This window comes from Trachurus japonicus, chromosome 7 (assembly GCF_045865225.1).
Source record: "Trachurus japonicus isolate A0001 chromosome 7, Traja_1.0".
Lineage (NCBI taxonomy): Eukaryota > Metazoa > Chordata > Actinopteri > Carangiformes > Carangidae > Trachurus > Trachurus japonicus.
This window is the reverse complement of record NC_140913.1, coordinates 31,074,460-31,099,881: the sequence shown is the minus strand read 5'-3', so window position 1 is coordinate 31,099,881 and position 25,422 is coordinate 31,074,460. Positions and strand designations below refer to the sequence as shown.

General features: G+C 44.3%; 1 protein-coding gene across 3 annotated transcripts in view; it reads right to left on the bottom strand.

Moving 5' to 3' along the window:
• Positions 1-3,707: 3,707 nt before the first annotated feature.
• The window catches only part of iqsec2b (IQ motif and Sec7 domain ArfGEF 2b), a 42,231-nt gene continuing 20,516 nt past the window's right edge, over positions 3,708-25,422 (bottom strand). The window contains exons 1-14 of one of the 3 annotated variants that reach the window (XM_085782827.1): positions 18,735-19,151; positions 17,711-18,029; positions 16,598-16,915; positions 14,280-15,370; positions 12,160-12,321; positions 11,024-11,146; positions 10,767-10,933; positions 9,821-9,960; positions 8,640-8,765; positions 7,359-7,458; positions 7,083-7,244; positions 6,724-6,915; positions 6,463-6,512; positions 3,708-5,223 (exon numbers count right to left, since the gene is read on the bottom strand). In XM_085782827.1, the coding sequence (XP_085638953.1) occupies positions 3,934-5,223; positions 6,463-6,512; positions 6,724-6,915; positions 7,083-7,244; positions 7,359-7,458; positions 8,640-8,765; positions 9,821-9,960; positions 10,767-10,933; positions 11,024-11,146; positions 12,160-12,321; positions 14,280-15,370; positions 16,598-16,915; positions 17,711-18,029; positions 18,735-18,784 (4,290 nt within the window). In that variant the 5' untranslated portion in view covers positions 18,785-19,151 and the 3' untranslated portion in view covers positions 3,708-3,933. Of the gene's footprint in view, positions 5,224-6,462; positions 6,513-6,723; positions 6,916-7,082; positions 7,245-7,358; positions 7,459-8,639; positions 8,766-9,820; positions 9,961-10,766; positions 10,934-11,023; positions 11,147-12,159; positions 12,322-14,279; positions 15,371-16,597; positions 16,916-17,710; positions 18,030-18,734; positions 19,152-25,422 lie in introns of those variants that run through there. The other 2 variants (XM_085782826.1, XM_085782828.1) reach the window with 2 other exon arrangements.

Genomic DNA, 25,422 nt, shown 5'->3' with positions numbered 1-25,422 from the left:
TAAACTCGTTCTCTCACCGTCAGTCTGAAATAATAAGAAAAGAAAAAAGAAGTTGATTGTTCCTTTTAGCCAACATCTTCTACATCCCCTGTCCCTCTTTTGTATGTACATACGTAGTGGCACTCAACATGCACGCACCTGAATACAGACTGGGACTAGTTCATCCCATAGTAATGATAAGAAGCCTATGTATAATATAATATGTACATTCAGGTTTATACAGTACAATCTATTCAATAAGTGCAGATATATTCATGCAAGAAGAGTCAAATGGACACCATAAAAAGAAAAAGGCTAGCCAACACATACTTATAAAATCCTCATTTGACATTCGTGACTCTCTCCAAATATCTGGAAAAATCCTGTTTCAACTCGAGGATTCAAATCCTTCTGGATTTCTTCATCTCTTTCAATAGCTTGTTCAAATAGATCTCTGTACTTTGTCCTCAGCGATTCATCCCTACCTGAATCAGAATATATGTACTGTAGTTTTTTCCCTTGGTAATCCATGGCACTGGAGGTAAACCGCATCAGTGCTCAAATCTCAACTTCAAAAATTGCAGTAGCAAAAGGAATAACACTTACACAAGGCCCACAGAAAAAAAAGAAAAAGAAAAAAGAAAAGAAAGGGAAATACAGTATGTACCTGTAGGCTATGTTACATTCTTGACTCTTGTTATATATTCTTTAAACAAGGAGCCCTCAGCTGGATGCCAAGGCATCAGAAAATATAATAAGAAATTTCTAAATGTGGGAGGAGAGGGAGGATTAGAAGAAGGCCATTTCTGACTTAAGACATCACGTGTGCAAAAAACCACAAAACCTCATGTAAAAAGCGTGCTTCTTCAAAACAGAAAAACACAAAATGACAAAATGATGCCCTGTATAAACATGAGGGAAAGGCATCCTGCAAAGTCCAAGTCTTTTTTTCCACCAACTATGTTTGTTTTTTTGTTTTCTTTATGGGAGCCTCCTCATGAAAAAAAATTAAATAAAAAAATGAACCATTTACTCAGATCCATTCTTTAAATTCAAGTTTTGTTATTCAACCCCATTTAAGAAATTGTGCCCCTTTTTGCTTGCATTAAACAAAACAGAAAAAAGGAGGAATGTGAACAAAACTAAACCCCATTCATTATTTTTCAACAATCAATACCACTAATTAAAAAAAAAAAAGGTGGCGAACTCAATGGAAAGCATGGTACAATGGAAATAAATCACACTTCACATATCAAAACACCCTTTAGTCGTTATGGCAAACTGAGGGAATTTATATGTGCATATACTCTCTATAACCATGTACAAACATCTGCTGATATTAATTAATCACTGGTCAAAACAATTATTGGACAATATTCATCATACTCATAGCAGGTATATTATAATATCAATAAAACAGCAAGAAGCTTCAGAAACATTCAAAATATATTATTGATTGTATCGTTAATTCCCATACCCCCACAAGGAATGCATTACAAAGCCACAGGTGGCTCCTGTTGACATGTAAAAGACCATTAAGCAAAAGACTGTCATGAAACCGTGCACTGGTTTTTTTCTTTTAAAGTTTAGGGACAAAGCAACATATCTGAGGTCTTCTTCTTTAGAAAAAAAAGATGCCTGTCTGCAAAGCGGGACCTGCAAGAGTGGACGGAGACATCATGAAGCCAGGTAAATTATTGCAAAGTCAAGGGACATTTCATTTCTTTTTTTTGTTGTTTTTGTTTGTTTTTGCAACTCTCTTGTGTTTCTAATGCCAAACTCCGCTGAAATGCCATTTGGTGGTCGAGTCTTTATGTACATCCCCATGTAAGCAGCTGTTTATATATGGTGTCTCCGTGTTTTTCCAGTGTCACATTATCACATCTTGGTACTATACATGTAAAATAGTCTCATACAGACTCAACTAGACTTCAGACGAGTAAAACTGAGGCAAAAAATACCTAGATATAGATGTAGCTTCATCTTAGATTATATGGCTATAGACTCTTTTGACATTGTGTGTGGAATATGTTGCTGTGTGTGTCTGTGTGTGTGTTTCTCTGTGTGCAGGTTTCAAGGATGTGTGCACACGCCGTTCAAGCTCGAGCTGTGCTTTTTATCTCCACTAGGGATGTCACGATTACAGATTTTCTTGGTACAATTATTGTCAGAGAAATAATCATGGTTATCACGATTATTACGATTATTATATTCATTAATTTTACAACACTATGAATGTGTAAAATCAAATATAGACAAAATATAACTGCATTACCAATTATATAAACAAATTATTTAAAGTATCTATTAATATAGGACCAATTATTAATCCTTCAGAGGAAATGTTTGAAGTATTCAAATGTTTGAAGTTTTTTTTAATCTTTTATTTTATTACAAATGAGGCACTAACATTTAAATTCCTACCAGTTCAGCGTTACGTTAGGTAAACTGACATTAACATAATTTAACCCAGTTACTGTGTATTTACCTTTACTCTCGGGTACAAAGCAAGGTGGTTATCCCACAGGTGATGATTCATATCGTTCATAAGGTTGCATACGGTAACTCTGTTTACATTCTGTGCGTGTTGTGCTGATCTGCCCACGTGGTTCTGACGTAATCTCTTTTGGAAAGTGACGGCATTTAGGAGCCTTTACAATTAAATAATTGTGGCATTTAAAGGGATATGCCAACATTTTTTTTCGTGTCTTGCCTCACTCCCGAGTCCATGACCAGCAGATAGACACCATCCTTTCGACTGTGCGTGCAGTAACGGGTGAAAAGGGTGATACGGGCAGAGCTGGCGCACCGCTAATTAGCTTAGCTCAAACGCTGGAAGTGCATAGTGTTAGCCTGCCTCCACCTAAAGTAATCAGAGAAACTCTTCAGCAACTCTGCTGACAAAACTCTCTGGTAAGGCATTGAGAGGTCAAATGCCGGTAACGGGACGAGATCGGTCAAAACGGAGGGTTCAAGCAAAGACGGTTTATTTTGGTTCAAGCTAGCTACATGGAGGGTAGGTTAGCTTCCTATTTCAAAGTAAAAGCACAAATTCTATCATCATGGTTTTCTGTATGTAAAGGGCAACGGGTGTTTTATTTTGTGAAAGTAACCGGAACGGCTAGCTTGAGTAGCGCCGAATTCGTCCGAACAAAATTGTAAACAGCTGGTATTTAGACAAATTAACGACACACTGCTGATCTAAACGGATACTTTCTCACCTAAAATAGTTTGAAATGTTGATAAAGTGATATATTTACAGAGTTTAGAGCTAAAAATTAAATCAGCTAAAGACTGCTGATTTCGACTCGGGTAGGAGGCAGGCTAACACTACCTATGCACTTCCAGTGTTTGAGCTAAGCTAATTAGCGGTGCGCCAGCTCTGCCCGTATCCCTTGTTGCCCTTGTTACTGCACACACAGTCGAAAGGATGGTGTCTATCTGCTTGTCGTGGACTCGGGAGTGAGGCAAGACACAAAAAAAAAAAAGTTGGCATATCCCTTTAAATAATTGTGGCATTTAATACTGCGATTAATTAAGTCTTCTTACTCTGAGGACCACCACTGTTGTTGTTGTTGTTTTTTACATAGGGGAGGTATTTTTATAAGCCTTTTTTGGCTTCTACCTCTCCTGCACAATGTTTAATTTTACTATTTTCATTGTTTATGCAGGTTTTATAATGTGTAAATAAAAAAAATTGTGAAACTAAGTAATCGTGACATCCCCTAATCTCCGCCTACATGTGTGGGAAACGGAGGTGGAAGTAACAGAGACGAAGCAAACTGCGTTTCCTCTTGTCGCTAGCGCTGCTGCTGTTACTCTCCGTCCGGGCAGATTTGGTTCTCGCCCTGCTGGTTCTGCCTGCCGCCTCCCCGCCGCCGCCTCCTCTATCGTCTGACCTCTGACCCCGCGGGCCGTAGCCGTAGCCGCCGTAGCCGCCGCCCCACACCCTGCTCACACCACGGTACTTATCCGGTTGATAGGTTTGGATTTGGAGCTGCTGCCCCCTGTACCTGTCGCACCAGCTCCCGTCACCTGCTGCGGCGGCCCCTGCTGAGGCTGCCCGGGGTGCTGGGGGGGGTGAGGGGAGAGAGGTGTAAGAGGGGTAAGGGGGGACGAAGGGGGGGGTAAAGGGGAGTGTGGTGGGGGAGGGGGGATAGAAGAAAGAGGAGGGTACTGGGGCAGATACGGGCCGGCGGACGCTGCCGCCGCTGCTGCGTGATGATGCGCATTGACGGAGGCGGACGGCAGGTTGTGCGGCAGCGTGCCGAATATGAAGTGTGTTTGATGATGCGTGGCGGAGTGGCTGCTGCCCGGGTGGGGCGTGTGCACGTGTCCGGGGTGCGTTTGGGAGTGGGAGTGTGCGTGGGGGTGCGGGTGGGAGTGTGACAAGGTGAGGGGTTGCTTGATGCAGCCAGGGCCGCCGCCGCCGCTCCCCCCTCGGACAGAGTGTGTGGGCTGCACGTGGTAGAGCGCGAACTGGGGCTGGGGGGGGTTCTGGGAGTGTTGGGAGAGAGGAGAAAGGGGGGGGGGACATCCCACCACCATGTTGCCGTAGCGACCCGGAAGCCCATGCTGGGAGAGCTGGGAGAGATGGGCCAGCTGCGGGTGCTGGACGTGCGTAGGGCCAAGCGGCGGCGGCCGACAGGGCAGCAGCGGGCCTCGTTGTATAGTATGAGGGGGGGCCGCCGCCACACCTTGTAAAGGCAGCGGCGGCGGCGGGACAGTTTGGACGTGGTAGCGATGGTGATGGTAGTAAGGTGGCGGCGGCTGCACGGCGGCCGCGTGACAGTACTGTGCGTGCAGCGCCTGGATCTTGGAAGGCCCCCCCTCCAGCTGGCACAGCGATGAAGGGGAGTGAGGAGGAAGGGGGGGCCCTCCCGTAGTCAGTGGGGGCACAGGCGCGGGGTAAGGTGGCCCCGGTGGAATAAGGGGCCCGGGCGGTTTGGCACGTTTGCTGCCGAATAGTGAGCCCAGGAAGGAGCCAGTGCTGTTGTTGTTGCTGCTGCTGCTGCTCCCCCCAGGGCCGCCGCTCCCCCCCGCTCCTGCTCTCTCTACACTGCTGGAGACTCCCCCAACTCCTGTCCCAGCAGTGGTATGTTGCTGCCCCGGCCCACCCCCCACCCCCGATCCGGGGCTCAGGATGGGGCGGTGAGGCCGGAAGTCTTCTGTTGCGTAGCAGCCGGGGATCACGCCCGGCAGCGGGTAGCGCTGGTGAGGCTGTGGGCTGCTAATGATGGAGCCCTGGGAGGAAAAAAAGCATCGTCATGGTTTAGAAACGGCACAGCAGAGGGTGTTGGAGGGGTTCGAGCAAAGTAGGGATTGACCGATTTGTTTATTTACCGATACCGATACCGATTATTACCGTGCATTCACACCAAAAGCTTCCAAAGTGTCAAAAACGCTCGAGGGTGCGCTTCAGGCAAGACAGCTCCCAAAACGGCAAATATTTTCAGCCGCTTTGGTCGCTCGTCACATGACTGACGTCAAAGTTCGATCGCGCTGGTCATTAGGGAGCCGAAGGAGAAAAAAAAGAAGAAAAAAAAAAGGCAGCCGAAGGACGTCTCTATTCTGACAGGTTGCGGCCAAACCGCGTCATAGCTAATTACCCTAAAGTTAACCAGGGCTCAACTTCTCGTCTGGTGAAGCTTTGGAAGCGCGGTGACATTAGAGCCAAAGGAGTGCGTTTTAAAGAGACCCTGAGGAGTTTGCTTTTGGTTATAAAAGAGTCTCATATTAATGTGGATGAATCTGCATTACCCACACTTGTTAATGGGTCCATTTTCGATAAATATATCGTTTTGTCTTATATTTATTTTGACATTATTATTTAGTGGTCGACTCGCCCAGCATTTCCTAGTTTCGGTTTCCCGGGCACTGCTGTTTATGGTCGGAACTACGACGGTATCTGATCGTCTTCGAACCTCCGACTTTCATTCTTGATTAATGAAAACATTCTTGGCAAATGTTTTCGCTTTCGTCCATCTTGCGCCGGTCCAAGAATTTCATCGTGCGCGTGGAGGCCCATGGGAAATGTAGTGTGAAAACACTCCGCTTTCCGAAACTCCTCGTAGTCACTTTAACAATACATTTATTTTATTGGTTATTGGTGAAAAAACGGCCAATATCAATTTATCGAAAAATTTTATCTTTCATGCTGCTTCATCGGTCTATCCCTAGAGCGAAGCCCCCCAACCCACTTACATCACCAGACAAACATGGGACATATTTCTATCTGGAGGAGGAGAAACATGCTTGGGGCAAAAATACAAAACGCTCACAGCCATGCAAAGGAGGTCAGTGCAGGACGGGAACATATGGCGAGACAACACGCACATGCATGTACACGCGCACACCATCTAGTATATGCACACTGTACACACACTGACTGAGAGTGCCTGGGAAGATAAGAAAGCACCAGAAAATGGGGAAAATGTAACAAAAGTCTAACAAAGGTGACATCTAGTCTACATCTAGACTTACTTCCATGGTACTGTCCAGAGAACCAACACTGTTCCTGCGACCACGTTTCCCTGCACAGCCCCGCGAGGAAGAGTCAGGTTAGCAAAGAGTGGAAAGGTCGACATGTTGGTTTTATTTAAAAAAAGATAAGCTGTCTGAGTCTGAGTCTGAGTGTCAGTGAGAAAGAGGAACAGGATGTAGCAGCAGTAGAAACAGAAAAAAAACCCTTTTAAATCAGTTAATAGGAAAGCAAATGGAAATGAGCCGTCTCTGTCGTCTCACCTGTGTCCGATAAGTCCCTGAGAGATGAGCTGAGCGCTGTGCGTTTCAGGCCCTCACCCACTGAGCAGTTGTCGTCAAAACTCGTCCTTCCCATGGTGCCATTCACCACGTCGCCCTTCACACCTACGCCTCCGACCATGCCTCCAGTCAGCAAGCTTGGCCGCATCACACCTTTCTGTTTCTCTAACTCCGCTGTAAATAAAACACAGAGGACACAATTTAAAATGAGCCCCGAACAGGAAACAACTAACACCTCCACTCCACACCACGGCAAACTCTTCCAGTTCCTCAGAAACAGACTTTTTTTTTTTACAGAAGTTGCAGTTCATACCAATAACCAGCAGATGGCGAACACTCACATTCAACTCTATATTTCTCCATCTCTTGCACTTCAGCAATGCTCTCCCTGAGGTCGCTAACAAAGCGGGTGCGGTCTTGCTGACTGGGTGCCATAAAGACGATAAGAACCTTCCTCTCCCCTCCCAGGACTGCTGAGGTCAGACGAACGCCATGAGGGTAGTCTAACAGATGCAGACACAAGAGAAATTAAAACCCAAATTAATCAACATACAGGGATTATTAATTGGGAATTAAATTAGTTGAAATGTGAAAAAACGGACGGATGGTTTTCTTACATGAGTTCTGGAACATGTGCACTTGCATCTCAACCAAAGGGAAAGATTGTCTGAAACTATAAGTCACTGAGGTTTTCTTCTTCTGGAAGATTTTGGTCACCTGGTGCACAAGATAAACAGAGTTGTTTTTTTCTTGCACAGCTTTTTTCTTTTCTTTTCTTTTTTTTTTTGAATCAAGGTCTTTTTATTTAGTTTTTTATAATTCACAATTTAACACAGGTCCAACAAAACAGAAACAGGAGACTAAACACCCTCCAACCACCCCCCCTTTCCTCAAATACCAGACTTACAGTAATACAGAGTTCACATAGCCAGACATTTAAAATACAAAAAAACATATATATATGTATCATTGACCTCAATAACAAACATTAAGAAAGGCTGCCAAATATTATAAAATGTTCTAGTAGACCCCCTAATTGTGTATCTGAAAGCCAACATAGTTCTCCCACATCTCAAGAAGGGAGTGCGTCTGGGCAACACCGAAAAGCACAATGAGACGGGACCAAAAACCTTAGAAAATTTCTCAAAGACGGACTGCCAGAAAGTGCAAAGCTTCAGACACGTTACACATGTAACAGAGCGGCTGGATCACGTCGGCATCGATCACAAATGGGGTCTGTTAGCTTTGATCTTAGAAAGACTAACCTCAGACGGTCAGCAATTTAAACTAAAATAACATCACGTCTAAGTCAAATGGACAAGGAGAAGATTCCCTGCATTACCTTGCACAGCTTTTTAAAGGACAAGTTCAACATTTTGGCAAATTGGCCCATTGCCATAGTCCCTATAGTTTTAGGAGTAGGTTTATTACCTTTAATTGTCGGGGCAAGCTATTTTTAGAACGGCGGAGCAGAGCCGCGAGCTGCTCAGAGCTACGCTGTTTTAGAGGTAAATGCAGAGACTGCTTGCTGAAAAACTGCCCCCGACAGGAACGTGCATCAGCGGTTTTGCATGAATTTACCTCTAAAACAACTCTGTCTGGCAACGTTCTGTTATTATCTCATAGCGTGGTGAATGTGCAGGTCACAACTTGTCCACCAGAGCGTTTTGGAGTTGTTGGATTGTGTATTTGATGAGTTTGATGAGGGAAACCGAGAATAGTGTAGCTCTGAGCAGCTCGCGGCTCTGCTCCACCGTTCTAAAAACAGCTTGCACCGACAATTAAAGGTAACGAACCTACTGCTAAAACTATAGGGATTATGGCAATGGGCCAATTTGCCAAAATGTTGAACTTGCCCTAACTGAAAGGCAACACGACTGTATCAGTGTGAGTCTTACCACCAGAAGGTCGTTAAAGAGGAAGACCTCTCGTTGGTGCACTCCTGTCCTCTGAGGTCTGTTGGGGTCGGGCACCTCGTAGAGCTGACAGCAACACACCAGCCTCCGATGGGGGAGCGACAGCACCTACAGAGAGGAAGAATTGAACTTTTAACTCCAACTGACAACATATCAACTAAAAAAAACCCTTTATATTGTCTCATTTGGTTACAAAATGATTTCACAGTCCGTTCGTCTTGAGGAATCACTGTGTTCTTTATAATAAGGTTGGATGGCCATCCTTAAAGCAGAAGTAAGCGATCCGGTCGTTTTGGCTAATGCTGCGTTCCAGGCAGGCTTTTGAAACCGTAAATTACAGCTTCAAGTCACAACTTACGATTTTGTAGCGTTCCAGGCAACCCACTCGTGTTTTTCCGACCTGTTTTACCTGTGAAAGTCACTATAACGGCCACTCGTAACTTCCGACCCGTGAACTCGTACCAGATCGAACTGGTACGACTTCACAGTTCAGAAAAACACGAGTTACGGGCTGCCTTGAACGCACCATAACAGTCCTCGTCCCTACGTCACCACATTCACGCGCATCCCTTGGCTGCACACACAGCCCTGCATGCCGTTTTCTCCTCGGCTCAGAGCAGAGCAGAGGGACTGACAGACCCGTGTTTCAGACCAAACACTCTATGTAAGTGATTGCTGTCGGAAGATATAACTATTTAAGACTTATATTAACACAAATATATCGCTTACTTCTGCTTTAAGTGTAAGGAGGGAACAATATTGCATGGTTTTTATTTACAAAGCTTTACTTGAAAGTTTTCCTGTTTATCTTACCAGCTTAATCTCACGTAGAATTTGTAACTTACACACTCGTTCACAGGACACCTTGGTTTTACAAATTCCCAGTATCAGGACAAAATTGGGGAAGACTGCCTTTCAGTTTTATGCCCCCCAAAAGTGGAATAATCTACAAAACTGTCTGAAACTGGATCATCTTATTTCCTTAGATAATTTTAAAAACGTATTATCGAATGTTTTACAACCTGTATGTAATTGTGGATCATGACCTTGTAGATTGTATAATTGTGTTTTTGTAATCAGGGCATCATTGAAAAAGAGAGCTCGCTCTCAATTGACCTTCCCTGAATAAATAAAGGAGAAATGAAAATGAAAAGGAAACTCACAGGCTTCTTTCCCACAATGACTCTCTCCACCGCCTGCACTTGGGACACGTGGTCGTCATTGGTCCGCAGCTCCCATTTCTGTATCCGCTGGTAGATCCCAACGAGCAAGTCCCTGGGTATATCCTGACCATTGTCTACGCCTTGGGTGGAGACAGAGGAGGGGAAAGGGAGAGGGGGGAGGGGGAGAGAGGGGGGTTTAGGAAATGATGTTTACTAAAACCGTTCTATGCAACTCACAAATTACAGAGTTTATCTAATGGAAAGAATCTGGTGAATATTTACCAGTTTCACACACAAGAGGAAGCAAGACAGAGAGGCTAAAAAAAACACCACACACTAAATAGACAACTCAAACTCATACAAATACACTGCAAAAACTCAAATATCTTACCAAGAATATTTGTCTTATTTCTAGTCAAAATGTCATTTCTCGTCAAAACAAATCTCATTATACTTAAAATACAAAACATAAAAAGTAGCTTGTTTCTAGACAGTTTTTACTTCTTTCAAGCACATTTTCACTTGAAATAAGTAGAAAAATCTGATAGTGGAGCAAGTTTTTCTTCCTTATTACAAGCACAAAAAACTTGCTTTCACTGGCAGATTTTTCTACTTATTTCAAGTGAAAATTTGTTTGAAAAAAGTGAAAATGATCTAAAAACAAGTTAATTTTTAGGTGATGAGTCTTATTTTAAGTGGAAAGAGATTAGTTTCGACTAGAAATTAGACATTTTAATAAGAAAAAGGACAAATATTCTTGGAAAGACTTTGAGTTTTTGCAGTGTACTTTTCCTATAATGACATTATACTGTGATTTCTCCATATTGCAGTTGCTCTAACAGCGGGTTTGTTTAACAGGACAGTTACAAAGTATTAAATAATTCATAAAGCCATCATAGATATGTGTCTCATAAAATCCTGTATGAAGTGTAGTGTAGTCCAGCACCTCTCAGATTCTTGATGAAATCCTCCAGTTTCATCTTCCTCTCAGCTTTGACATTGGGACTGTACATATCCGTGTTCAGCAGGATTATGGCAAAGGCCAGGATGAAGATGGTGTCCGGGTTTTGGAACTGCCGAACCAGGGTTGGATTACAAACACAGTATCTCTGGCTGCGTGAGAGACAGAAGCACAACGGTTCAAACACTGGCTTTTTTCTTTGGTCTCTCTCTCTCTCTCTGTCTGGATAGCAGTAAACAAACCTGAAAGCCTCTATGAGCCTCTCCACTTTCTGGGCTTCTCCCTGAACTTTAATCTGAGCCTGGAATTTCCTCAGAGCGTCGTCCAGGTCCATACCTGAGAAATCCATCTCATCCACCACACAGCTGAAACACACACACACACAGCACAGGTGAGTCTAACCTCTCGTATCGTACGTCACACCACTGGTTGCTGTTTATTTTTAAAGCACTCCAGACTACATCTCCTCTCTGTTATCCTTGCGTACCCATCATTGTCCTACTCAACACAATGAGTGGTTTCTTCTCGACGTGCAAATCTGCCTTTTCCATTGCCGCTGCACACTCCTTGAGCTCGTTGCAAAACACTAAAAATGTTTAAATTGGTTTCTAAATCATCCCTAAACGAATTTAAGCAACTCGTTGCTCAACAGTGTGAAATGACTTCTCTTCTTGCTTTGATTGATAAATTGTGAATTGTTCTGCTTGTATTTTTCGTGACTTCTGTTTTGTGCACTCGGCCCCATTGAAAATGAGGGTCAGTGGATCCCGAGTTATAAATAAAGGTTTAAAGTTAAACTTAAAGGGATAGTTCAACATTTTGGAAAATTGGCCCATTGCCATAATCCCTATAGTCATAGCAGTAGGTTCGTTACCTTTGATTATCGGTACAAGCTATTTTTAGAACGGCGGAGCAGAGCCGCGAGCTGCTCAGAGCTAACAGAACGTTACCAGACAGAGTTGTTTTAGAGGTAAATTCATGCAAAATCGCTGCCTCTAAAACAACTCTGTCTGGTAACGTTCTGTTATTATCTCATAGCGTGGTGAATGTGCAGGTCACAACTTGTCCACCAGAGCGTTTTGGAGTTGTTGGATTGTGTATTTGATGAGTTTGATGAGGGAAACCAAGAAATCCCATGAGCCTCCGTAGCATAGCTGAGCAGCTCACGGCTCTGCTCCACCGTTCTAAAAACAGCTTGCACCGACAATTAAAAGTAACAAACCTACTGCTATGACTATAATAGGGATTATGGCAATGGGCCAATTTGCCAAAATGTTGAACTATCCCTTTAAACTTACCTGAACTTAGGTCGTGTTTAGTTTGATCCATTTAGAGTAAGAGAACAAAACATGTTATCTGTGCAGACTCCCATACTCACTCTAAAACATCTTTGTTGAATTGCTTCTGTCGGTTTCCCAGGAACTCTCCGATCATCTGCCTGCTGAGCCCCTTCCTCTCCAGGATGAAGCGAGCGATCCCGACCGGAGTGTCCGATACAAACCCTCTTTCAATCAGGTACTGGATCCCCTTTTCTGGCTTCCTGCAGTCAAGTGAACACATGTTTCCTCACAATGATTTATCACGATTAGGGATGTCAAGATAATAGATTTTTTTGGTACGATTATTGTCAGAGAAATAACCACGATACAACGATTATCATGATTATTATGCATTAATTAATTTCAGAACACTATTAATGTGTAAAATCAAATATAGTAAAAATATAGTACATTACTAATTATCCAATCCAATCCAATTTTATTTATATAGCACGATTTAAACAAACACAAGGTTTCCAAAGTGCTGCACAGCAAGATAAAAATAAGTAACACAACAGAATTATAATTATAAATGTTTTAATTAAAAATTATAAAATATTTTAAATATCAAAATATGACCAATTATTAATCCCTCAGGGGAAGTATTTGAAATATTCAAGTCATTAATTGTCATCGATACCAAATGTTTAAGTTAATTTTAATCTTTTTTTTTTTTAATTACAAATGACACTCTAGCATTTGAATTCCGACCAATCCAACGCTGCGTTAGGTAAATGGACCAGTATCTGTGCATTTACCTTTACTTTGGTGCACATCTGCCGATATGGTTCATGCATAATCTTTTTTTGGAAAGTGGCGGTATTTAGGAATCATTGCGATCAATTAATTAATTGTGGCGTTTAATACCGCGATTAATTGTGAAAACAAGTAACCGTGACATCCCTAATCACGATCCAAACTGTTATCAAGAAGTAGCTATTTGGGGCGGTGCGTGGCGCAGTGGTTAAGGTGGCCGCCCCATGTAGAGGCTACAGTCCTCAACGCAGGCGTCCCCGGTTCGAATGTCGGGCAGAGCTTTCCTGCATGTCATTCCCCCTCTCTCTGCCTCCCCCTTTCCTGTCTATCTACACTATGTGCTATCAAATAAAAAATAAAAAAAAGGCAAAAACGCCAAAAAATATAGGGGAGAGTGGGGTAATTTGTGCCATGGGGCAAGTAGTTCCACCCCTGTTATCTAGAAAACCATAGAAGAAGTTGGTCATGTGACCACATATTTTTGAAGGGGCATCCATTTCACCCATCCTATTAAGAAGGGAGACACATGGCTTGAGAGGAAAGCACATTTATGTTCAAAAAACAAGTTTTTGCCCTCCAAAGTAAAATTTCTATGATCAAGGTTTTTTGATTGCCGTGTTTGAACAATTATAGATAACTTTGAAAACAGTTCACACATGTTTTAGTGCTTTATTAAGCTACACCATGAGTCTACACAGTTAGCATGATGCCAGCTCAAAACAGCTGGGGAGTCCTTTTTTCTCAAAATGCTGGGCTTGGGGTAATTTGTGCCAAAGGGTCTGGGTTAAGTTGTGCCAGTGGCAGTGCTGTCTGTGTATAGGAGAAATGTGGCAGTGGGCACGGATTTGCTTGAAACTTAACATGTGTGATGAGGGACCGCCCCTGAACACACCTGCCCAGTCTGGTTGTGCTCGTAGCCCGGTGGATGAAGAAAACATGGCGTTTCTTTGCGCCACAACCCCCAGCGTGCCTCAGGCCTCCACGACTACATGGGGACAAGCGAGGGCCCGATCATCGCCACTTCCGGCTTTAATTTTGTATTGAATGTCTTGCTTTTATATAGCATTAACATTTGTGAGATTAAAATGATCTGTTTTACTTCAATTATCAATGGCACAATTTACCCCAGTGTATTCTCTCTAATGGCACAATTTACCCCGCACCGGGGGCAAGTTGTGCCAGATTTTTTTTTTTTTTCTAAAGCTATATTTCTGAAACAGTTGATTTAAGATTCAAAGTGATTGTTCCCAGGGATGCACAACATCCTAAACTATATGTACATATGTTAGTTGGGGGCATTATTATAATCCCCTTGCTTTAAAGGCAATTTAAGTAAAAATTGGCACTACTTACCCCGCTCTCCCCTACCTAAAAAAAAAAAAAAAGAAGTAGCTATTTTGTGTTTGTTAGTGAAACGTCGTACTTGTTGAAGAGGTTGAGGCCGATGCGGTACTGGCGCCGCTGCACCACGTCGCTGTTGAACGGCGGCGAGTCCCAGCTGTGGCGGCTCTCCCTCTGGTACGTCTGCTTGCCGAGCGGCGGCAGCGGCTCCCGCAGGCTGTCCTGCGACGACGAGCCCGAGCTGCAGTTGACCGTCTCGTTGGAGTTGGTGGTGGAGTTGAGCGAGTCGTTGTCTCCGTCGGAGCAGCACGGCTGCTCCAGGCCGCCGCCGGGGGGCAGCGCCGCCGTGGAGGACGAGGACGACAGCGGCGTGGTGGGCGGCTGCTGCGGCGACGAGGACGACGAGGGCGTGTCGGGGTACTGGTGGTGGTGGATGGGATGGTGGTGGTGGTGGTGGTGGTGGTGAGCGGCCACCTGGTGGGGGATGTGCGTGGGTAACGGTCGGCCCGGCGCGCGGGTCTGACCCTGCGCGGCGGCCGTGGAGGAGGCGCGGGCGCCGGCGGCGTTGGGCGAGTGTTTGAGGGTTCCCTGAGGGGAGCCGGCTCCCACGCCCGACTCCTGCTCGTAGACCAGCTGTCGGCTCAGAGACCCGCGGTCCGATCGGTCGCTCATGTCCACCGAGCTGTCGCTGGGCGGCTCGATGGTGAGCAGAGGCAGGTGCGCGCCTCGCAGTCGGTAGTCCCGGCACTCGGTGCACGGCGTGCTGCGGCGGCTGTTGCTGCTGCCGCCTCCCTCGGTGTCCCGGCTGTCTTCGCGGCCGCCGACGCCGATGCCGCCGCCGCCGCTGCCGCCGCCGGGGCCCCAGTACTCGGTGTCGGTGCTGCTGGGCGCCCGGTCGAGGGACAGCGGCGAGGAGGGCATGCCGTCGTCCATGTAGAGGGTGACGTCGCTGTACGAGGTGGCCGTGCTGTCGCCGTGCATGCTGAGGCCCCCGCCGGCGCCGCGGGCTCGCTCCCCCAGGCCGCGCTGGGACGACGGGTTGCTGCTGCTGCTCCACACGCACTCCCCGAAGTCCTCGCTGATCCCGCCGCCCTCCCTGCTGCCCTCCTGGGAGTCATCGCGACCTGCGCGGCAGGTGAGGGCGTCGTCTATCGAGTCAGCGAGAGACTTGACCTAGAGGAAGCACAGAGTTGGCCGTTAGTGGGTCTGAAGACACGGGAGCACGACCTGCTGCTTCCTGCATCAACCTACCTAACCTATGTGTTGGAAACAAGACTTGGTTCTATAGCAGCTATTGGATGATCTGCACATGCACTTTCTCTGCCAGCTGCAGGTTTTGCATCTTTAAAGGTATAGTATGTAGGAATTCCCCCCATCTAGCAGTGCGGTTGCATATCTGAACATATTCTTGATGTTGCATTCACGTGAAATCGGGCAGACGTCAGACAGACAACAGACGCTGCATGTAACAGGATAAACAAGCGTCTATGTAAACAAGTGGTCCGCCAGCACGAGGCAAAACAATACAGGCGTGACAATATGTTGTCATGGTGATGTTGTATTGTTTACCTGACCCACGTTTTACCGTCTTTCCGATGGCCACCTGCCTGACTGCACCTGAATGCAACATCAGTGCCTCCGTCCTTCCTCACACTACACCTGGAAAACTTTCTCCCCGAGCCGACAGCTCCGCTGAGTTTCCGTGGTTACCTACGGTCACGCTGCCACTCAACGTAAAAAATGGCGATGCAACATGGCCGCCTCGGTTCGGTGCGTCGCCCACTTATGTATTTGTAACGACTTGTAACAACTCATTCTAAGGTACGAGAAAGCTTTCATTTGTATTTATGAAAGCAATATTTGATTTTTGCTAATAAAAAGCCAAATAAGTTACATACTGGGGAGGAGACATATTATGCCTGTTTTCCACAAATTAAAATAGTTCCCTGGTGCCTTAAAGACATGTCTGTGACATACTGTGGTCAAAAAACCCCAAGGATCAAACATCACAGCTCTTTTCATCCTCTCAAAACAGCCTTGTTCAGATCGGCTGGTTTCAGTGTCTGTCCCTTTAAATGCAAATGAACCACTGCTTGCCACGCCCCCTTCTACCGGTCCCAGGTAGGGGTGGTATTATGCAAATTCAAAAGCTAGTTACATCACTAGAAGACAACTGAGGGAACAGCTCATAAAACCACATGGATTTCAACCTAGGGAGTCTGCACATTACAGATTTTTTTGTCAATTATCGCATTTTGGGGGCCGGAAGGCAAGACAGACACCCACATATCTGTTAAAGAGCTTTCAAAAAGTTATATTTCACCTTTAGAAATACCTTTAGGGCTGAATAAATGAGTTTGAAAGCAACTAAATGACTTTCTGACCCAAAGGAAAAGTTACCTGTTTGGAGAAGGAGTCCTCCAGGTGTGTGTAATCTCCTGGGCGGTCTGTGTCGGGGGAGTGAGGCGGCCCGATGGCCACGCTGTGGGTGAAGTTGGTCTGCGTCTGAGCCTGCTGCTGAGGCTGTCGCTCGTCGAAGGAATACTGCAGCCTCATGTTGGACAGGATGATGCGCCGGGTCATGCGGCTCTCCGAGGCCGAGCTTCGGAGGCGCTCGAAGTTCTTGTTCATGCGGTACTGCCTGAAGGCCGTCTGGATGGTCCGCGCTGCTCTGCGACTTACGAAGGAGCCACCGTACTTTCTCTCCAGCATCTCCACCTGGAGGAGGAGGAGGAGGGAGAGACAAACAAAGAAGAAGGCAGATTACATATTCACTCTCTGGATGCACGATTCACCTCTCACATAAAACATTTGCAACTAGGGATGTCACAATTACTTGGTTTCACAATTAAAGCAGAAGTAAGCGATCCGGTCGTTTTGGCTAACTTCTTGTCAGCCGATGGAGTTAGCAGTCCCCGCCCTCGTCCCTACGTCACCACATTCACGCGCATCCCTTGGCTGCACACACAGAGAGGACTGCCCCTTTATGCCGTTCTCTCTTCTCATTGGATAAAGGTTGTAGGATACAAGGAAAGTTTTCTCCTCGGCTTACAGCAGAGCAGAGTGACTGACAGACCCGTGTTTCAGACCAAACACTCTATAGAAGTGATTGTTGTCGGAAGATAGAACTATTTAAGACTTATATTAACACAAACATTCCGCTTACTTCTGCTTTAATTAAAGAAAAAGCAAAACAAAACAAAAAACGATTAAAATAAACACAAACTTTTGGTATAGATGACAATTTATGATCTGAATATTTCAAACATTTCCCCTGGGGATTAAGAATTGGTCATATATTGATAGACACTTGAAATATTTTGTGTAAACAGTGAGTAATGTAATTATTTTTTGACTATATTTGATTTTACACATTCATAGTGTTGTGAAATTAATTAATGCATAATAATCGAGATAATCGTAATATCGTGATTATTTCTCTGACAATAATCGTACCAAGAACATTTATAATCGTGACATCCCTATTTGCAACACGACCACCGGCATCGATACCTTCTTATCCTGCAGGTCTGTTGAGAGCTCGTAGCTGTCCGAGAGGGCCTTGCACCTCTTGTTCTCCTCTTCCTCTTGCTTGCGAAGCGCCAAACTCGCAGGCTGGTGGCGCGTCCGTAGCGCCCAGGCCAAGCTGGCTGAGCTGGAGGCGGCCACGCATGAAGGGCCCCTGCTGCCAGAGGGTACGCCGATGCCACTGACGCCGCCGCCGCCGCCGCTGCCGTCACTGTAGCGCTCCGAGCCTCGCAGGTAAGGTGTCTGGCTGAACGGGCTGTCTTTGTGGGCGCCCGTGTCTGGACACTGGGAGTCGCCTTCCACACTGCGGAGGGGGAAAGAAACAGAAGGTAAAACAATGTGTAAAATGAATCGTATGTCACCTTAAAGGGATAGTTTAACATTTTGGCATTTTTAGAACCGCCGAGCCAAGAGGCGAGCTGCTCAGAGCTACGCTACGGAGGCTAATGGGATTTCTTGGTTTCCCTCATCAAACTCGTCAAATACACAATCCAACAACTCCACAACGCTCTGGTGGACAAGTTGTGACCTGCACATTCACCACGCTATGAGATAATAACACAACATTACCAGACAGAGTTGTTTTAGAGGGAAATTCATGCAAAACCACTGATGCGTGTTTCCGTCGGGGGCAGTTTTTCAGCAAGCAGTCTCTGCATTTGCCTCGAAAACAACTCTGTCTGGTAACGTTCTGTTATTATCTCATAGCGTGGTGAATGTGCAGGTCACAACTTGTCCACCAGAGCGTTTTGGAGTTGTTGGATTGTGTATTTGATGAGTTTGATGAGGGAAACCAAGAAATCCCATTAGCCTCCGTAGCGTAGCTCTGAGCAGCTTGCGGCTCTGCTCCGCCGTTCTAAAAATAGCTTGCACCGACAATTAAAGGCAACAAACCTACTGCTAGGAAATGGCAATGGGTCAATTTGCCAAAATGTTAAACTATCCCTTTAAGAGCAAACTAGAGAAAGAATTACAGAAAGCAGTGAAGATGTGAGTTTTAAGGACTTACATGTAGAGTTTAGAGCGGCGTGACGCTAACCATCTCTTAGAGGAGCTCATGGTGGACTTATGTCATCCGTAAATTCCTCTTACGTAAAGACCTGACAACAATCCTTGTCTATATCATGCACTTGATGATCCAATAGACGTAAAGGCCTCTGCCCTCTATCTCCTTCCTTTAATGAGTCCAGAGGATGAGTTAATATACTACTACTACTACCACCTTCAGCCTTTGTAGTGTCGTCTTCCCACTATCTCTTTTTCCCCTCTGTGAGTGAGTGAGAGTGTGTGTGTAGCAGTGATCGTACATTTTTAAGGACAAAACACACACATGCACACACCTCACCACTGTCACATACCAGCGACACCATTAACTGACAGGAAAGACCAGGTTGTTAAAAAGTTAAGAGGAGCAGGTGTCAAAACACGGCTCACTGTGACAAAACAGTTAACATCCTCCTCCTCCTTCCTGACACTTCTTCTCCCCGGCTTGACTCTCACGTAGTCTATCACAGAGAAGACGTTATAATAACAACAACAAGAAGCAGCTACGATTAGTAACCACAGCAAAAACAACAATAACACTTAAAGGGGATCCATCCTATTAGAGCGTCACAGAGTCGAGTAAATCCATAAATCCTCCCGTGTCATGAAAACTTTTTGCCTCATATAAAAAAAAAAATCCACACAGTCTGGAGAGAAGGAGAGCATAGCAGTTCCTACAGTCACATGCTCCTGCCTACATTTCCTGCTGGAGTTTAGCCACACCCCCTTCTGTCAGCTGTCCCACAGTGAGGGCAAGAGAGGAGAGGAGAGGAGAGGGGAGAGGTCAGGGGTGTTTTTGGCATTGCATTCACTACATGAAATAGGCAAATCTTGTGTTGTGAGTGCGGTTGGTTTCTACCATTTTGCATACTTCGGGCTCTGAGTCACACATTAATTTGATGGACAAAAAAGGAGTGAAATGGTCGGTGCCATGTTGATGTGAATGTGAACCATTCTGGCCTTGAGTGGGTCAGCCAAACGTCTGCTGCTGGCGTCGCAGAGACTTCCTGTGTTAGTGAAAGAAAAGTACTTCTCCGACCGGGAACAAGGAAATAACTTGTAGGTATTTCAATCGGTTATAGTTCTGGTCTTGCAGTGCTTTTTTTTTTCTTCTATCACTGCAACACAAACACCACACCAGCACAGCACAGAGAGGAGAGGAGGGGAGAGGGAAATGTTTTACAATGCAGGGTCTTTTCAGCAGGACATCCTGTGCCTTCAAGCAACACATGACCCAGCTAAATTATTGTCGACTCGAACAATAACACTGAGTAGGCCCATAGCTCCATTTTGTTGCATAATACTATAAGTCATGTACAAAATAAAAAGAGGCACAACTCTGACATCTGCAGGAAAACTCACATCACCACAATGAGACTGAGTTGTAAATATTCAACGGTAAATCTGTGTTTATATTAATCACAGAATTAACAAATTGTGCTTTGTTTCCATTTTAAGCAAATCAATTAAAAGTTGAATTTTTTTTTTTTGGTGCACAACTCTATCAGCACCCCACTCCCCCTTCCTTAATTTTAATTTTATTTATTTGTTGCAGCATCATTTATCATTCCTCCTCCACCTCCTCTGCTCCTTAAATAGAGAAACTGAGAAGAGGGAGGGGGTTGCCTGGTGACGGTTGCTGTGGGACCTCTGTGGGCGGTGAGGCAGTTGTTAGGAAGAGAAGCGTAGTTGCCATGACAATGTATTGACTGTTATCGCCATTGAGGTGGGTGTTGAAGATGCTCCACAGGTTGTGAATGACAGTCTGCATAATACATGTTGTCTTGTTATGAAAACAGTGAAGACAACAAAATGTAACCACGCAAGAGCACGGCGTTGTCCAAAACTTGTTATTCATTGGACTGTTTTGAGTTTTAAAGGGATAGTTCAACATTTTTGGCAAACTGGCCCATTGCCATAATCCCTGTAGTCATAACAGTAGGGTTTGTTACCTTTAATTGTCAGTGCAAGCTATTTTTAGAACGGCAGAGCAGAGCCGTGAACTGTTCAGAGCTACGCTACGGAGGCTCATGGGATTTATTGGTTTCCCTCATCAAACTCATCAAATACACAATCCAACAACTCCAAAACGCTCTGGTGGACAAGTTGTGACCTGCACATTCACCACGCTATGAGATAATAACACAACGTTACCAGACAGAGTTGTTTTAGAGGTAAATACAGAGACTGCTTGATGAAAAACTGTCCCTGAAGGCAACGCGCATCAGAGGTTTTGCATGAATTTACCTCTAAAACAACTCTGTCTGGTAACGTTGTGTTATTATCTCATAGCGTGGTGAATGTGCAGGTCACAACTTGTCCACCAGAGCGTTGTGGAGTTGTTGGATTGTGTATTTGATGAGTTTGATGAGGGAAACCAAGAAATCCCATGAGCCTCCGTAGCGTAGCTCTGAGCAGCTCGTGGCTCTGCTCCGCCGTTCTAAAAATAGCTTGCACCAACAATTAAAGGTAACAAACCTACTGCTAAGACAATAGGGATTATGGCAATGGGTCAATTTGCCAACAATGTTGAATTATCCTTTTAAGTTTTAAGTCTCTGTCTTTTTATTTAAACTTTGGACAAAAGAAAAAATCGTCTGCAGAGACGCCGTTGAAACTGCACTGCTCCCTTTTAAGGAACGGAAAGAAGCCACCCGAGTCGCTCTGCGCAGTGCCAACAACAGGTAGCTTTTATAGATTCAGCCGCTCTGTAACTTCCTGCCATCCACATCTTCAGGCACAGATGGTATTTTCATTCAAAACTGAGTCACAGCCACCAAAATATACACGTGAGCAGCACAACATCAGCCAGCGCCACAAGACCGACCGGATCTCGTAAAAAACATTCATTTGATTCTTGGAATAATTTTTCATTTCCACGTCACCTGTCGCCTGTTCACAGCTCATAAAAAAATAAAAAAAACCTTCAAAGACTGTGATATTTTCTCTTGAGGCTGAATCAGAGTTCAACTTTATGGATTATGTGACTGTATCCACAGTGATTTTTTTTTCTTTCTTTCTCGTCTCTCTGCAGCAAAACCTGTGCAAATATCACATTTCTGAATTTCTGCCTCTGAGCACTTGGAGACAGATTCACATTGAAACATACTTATTCTCCAACTCTAAGCTTTACATTAATTCTGTTTCAACATTGATTTTTATTTTTATACCCATGCACGGCCTCTATACAGCCCACCCCCGAGCATGCATGCATTAAAACAGGACTTTCAGTTGGTTTCACCTGCAGCCATTAACACCATGTTGTGAGACGAGGTGGAGGATGATATTGTGTAAAAGAAAAAGTTTGTTGTATAAAACATGAGTGCGGCCATATCGCAGCTGACACCTGCACCTCATTACTTATGTAAGAATCCCTGTGTTCCCGTTACAGTGCCAGAGAGAGAGAGAGAGAGAGAGAGGGGTTCTCTCCAGAGGCTCCGTCATAAAGTACTTCCACCACCTCCAACCATTTAATTGGAGCTGAAACAGATGGTTGAAAGTCTAACGAACAGGGAGAGTGATCACTGATTAGTGGTAAAATGAATAAAAGGAAGTGGGCAGACGATGGGGAAGCTGAAAAGTAAAGTATAACATAAACTCCAAATGCAGCAGCCAGTCCCCCGACTCCTGGCCTTCGCTCATATAATATTGATGTGCTGGCAGTGTGTGTGTGTGTGAATGTGTGTATGAACAGAGCAGCAGTGGGTCTAACAGTGCCATCGAACCCACAGCAGGACATGGAGACTGTGGGTGGGGGGGGATTAACCTGCCATGGAGATGCCGATAACCGCATCGATCCGTCTGCTGACTCATTTTCACCTGAGCATTGACTCAGCGTCGTTATCTCATATGCTTCCTAATTGCCTTTCTGACTGTTGTGTCAATTTTTCCCAATTGTTCCAAAGCTTATAATCAGATCGACACAACCTTTGGGACTCAAATGTGGACGGTCGGTGGTGGTGTTGGTGGTGGGGGTGAGAAAGGCAGAGAACGGCCTCGGGCAGGATGGATCCTCTGAGCGATAATGACTCTGTTGATGTGTGAGCTGCAGAGGATTGACCATTAACTTCAGTTAGAGAGAGAGACTGGGAAACACAAACGTGAAAACACAAATGTCCTAGACTCCAAAAACACAAATCTACAACCGGAACAGTTTGGGATCTTTGTCTCGTCTTTTTGTGCCCCCCCACTCTTTGAAAAACGGACAAAACGACAGAACAGCAACAATCAAAATCATTCATGGGTCAGATTCCTGAGCCGCCAACTCTCTGCAGCCACTTCACTGTCTCCGTCTGTCAGCTTCCCATCACACACATACACACTGTTCACTTCATTATAATAAAATCTACCATTTTAAAACTCTGTATGTTTAGGTTTAGGTTTATTTATTTAGCACACATTTATATTCGATGGTGCAAGGAGGGAACGAAGCCGATTGGCTTGTACATAAGTTCCACCCCTGTCACTAATTACAACAAAACTAATTTCTCTGGCTAACAAATAAACATAAAGAAAAGGAAAAAAAGGAGATAAAGTGCTACATAATCAACGTTATATGAGCAAAATGAGCAAAAATGAGGAGATATAATAGAGACAATGGAAATAAGGTACAAAAAATTCATAGATTGAAATCATAAAAAAGACAGAGTAAGGATGTGGGATATGGAGAGAGCGGGAAATTCAAGAAAAGTTCATTCTAATTCTATAATATCACCGTATTGTTTGCAGTGATGCAGCCAAAAAAGAAAAAAAGCATGACCGTGTTTTGTAAGCACAAGTTTATCAGATCATCTCTGGCACAGCAACAAGACAGACTGAAGAGATAAGTCTTGTATACACAGGCGGGTTTGCAAAAAATAAAGTAAACTCTGATTAGCGCTGGTCGACTCCTCCATCCTGAGCGTAGTGACGTTTTTAATTTGGCATCTGACGCAACAGCATGTGAAACTGTTCTCAGCACTTTCCACATTTAATCTGACAACTTCTTTTCTTTGCAGCTATGTTTGTAATTTTAACAAGAGTTTTTTTTTTCCAGTGCAGGAGGTGACTGTGGTATTTTCTCTCCAGCTAAATGCTGCGTGTGCACTTTCTCAAGACTTGACAGTAAAAGGCAGCCAGAGTTTGAAAAGTATGTAACCTGTCAGCTGAACGGCACGTACACTCCTTCACACAGGCGCCTGTCAGCAGCCATCAGTCACCGCTCATATCATTAGGTTTTGGTTTTGCTTGTTTTAAAAAAAAAATGCAAATGTTTCTTTCTTTTTAAAAACACCACATGTTGTACAAGCTCTGTGTGTGTGTGTGTGTGTGTGTGTGTGATGGCTCAGTGACTCTGTAGGTTTTCTTCTGTACAAGTGTCAGCGGAGGCCGCGGTACAAACACACCAGAGTAACAACATTTTTTCTCAGTATATCTACTTGTTTTTGAAAAGTGAAATAAAAGTAGAAAAGAAAAGAAAAGTAGTAAAATAATAAATAAATAAAGTCTAAGTTCTTACCATGCTGCTACTGTCAGAGAGAAAGGTCCCACACTGACTGGGCCAGTGTAATAACAAACACACCCTCTCTCTCTCTCTCTCTCTCTCACACACACACACACACACTGGTGCTCGTTCGCCCTGCAAAGCTGTACAGGCTGCATTCTTGACAGTCTTTTGACAGCTATGAACTTCCCTCACCCTGCCCAGGCTTTTCCCTCCCTCCCTCCCTCCCTGCTTCTCTTCATGACTTCAAGACTTTTTTACAAAACATTTATTACACAACACAACACAACAAAGCAGCTTGAAGGGACAAAACAAACACACACACACGGCAGACACAGTGCATCGTTTATTAAAACATGTTGTTCTTTCTGTTGCTTCTACTGTATGCTTTGGTTTCACCTTGATGGGCCGACTGCATGAATGAAAATGAAAGGGCACATGTCAGAAAATAAGACTTGTGCATCAAAAAAATGCATTAAAATATGATACTTAACAATTTTCTGTAATATAAATGTGGGTCTTCATATTGAGATAGGCAGATATGTTGGCATTAGACGATAGAATTTGTAATTTTTGTGACATCCAAGAGGTGGAGAATGAAATTCATTTTGTGTTCTACTGTTCTTTCTATGACTCTATAAGACAAAAATTGTTTAGTAAAGTAGATCAAATGACGAATTTGTGTGGTTAGATGATGCTGAGAAGCTAAAACATCTTTTTCAGTTGAATATATTTGCATTTTCTTTATTTCTTGAAAAGGCTTGGGCAATGAGACGAAGAGCGATCCTGAAAGTAATCTTAAATTGTTTATGTATGTGTCACACCTGTGTGGCAGGTAACACCAACAGGAAGGTCTGTCTAGTCTCTTCTCTTGTATTTGTCATTAAATGTGTCTTGTAATCCCATTCATACAGTGGTGTCATGACATGAAAATAAAAAGTAATTCACATAAATGTGTCATAAACTGTCGGTTCCTTCCTGCTACAAAAGTTTGATTCACGTCCAAATAAAAAAATGACACGACGCTACTGTGGAAGTTTAGAAAGTAGATTTTCATCCAAAATTAGAGATGATCGTAATAACAGTGTGTGTGTGATCATTAACATTCAGGGATTATACACACCCTATAATCAATGATAAGGCTGGAAATAGAACGTCTATAATTGATCGT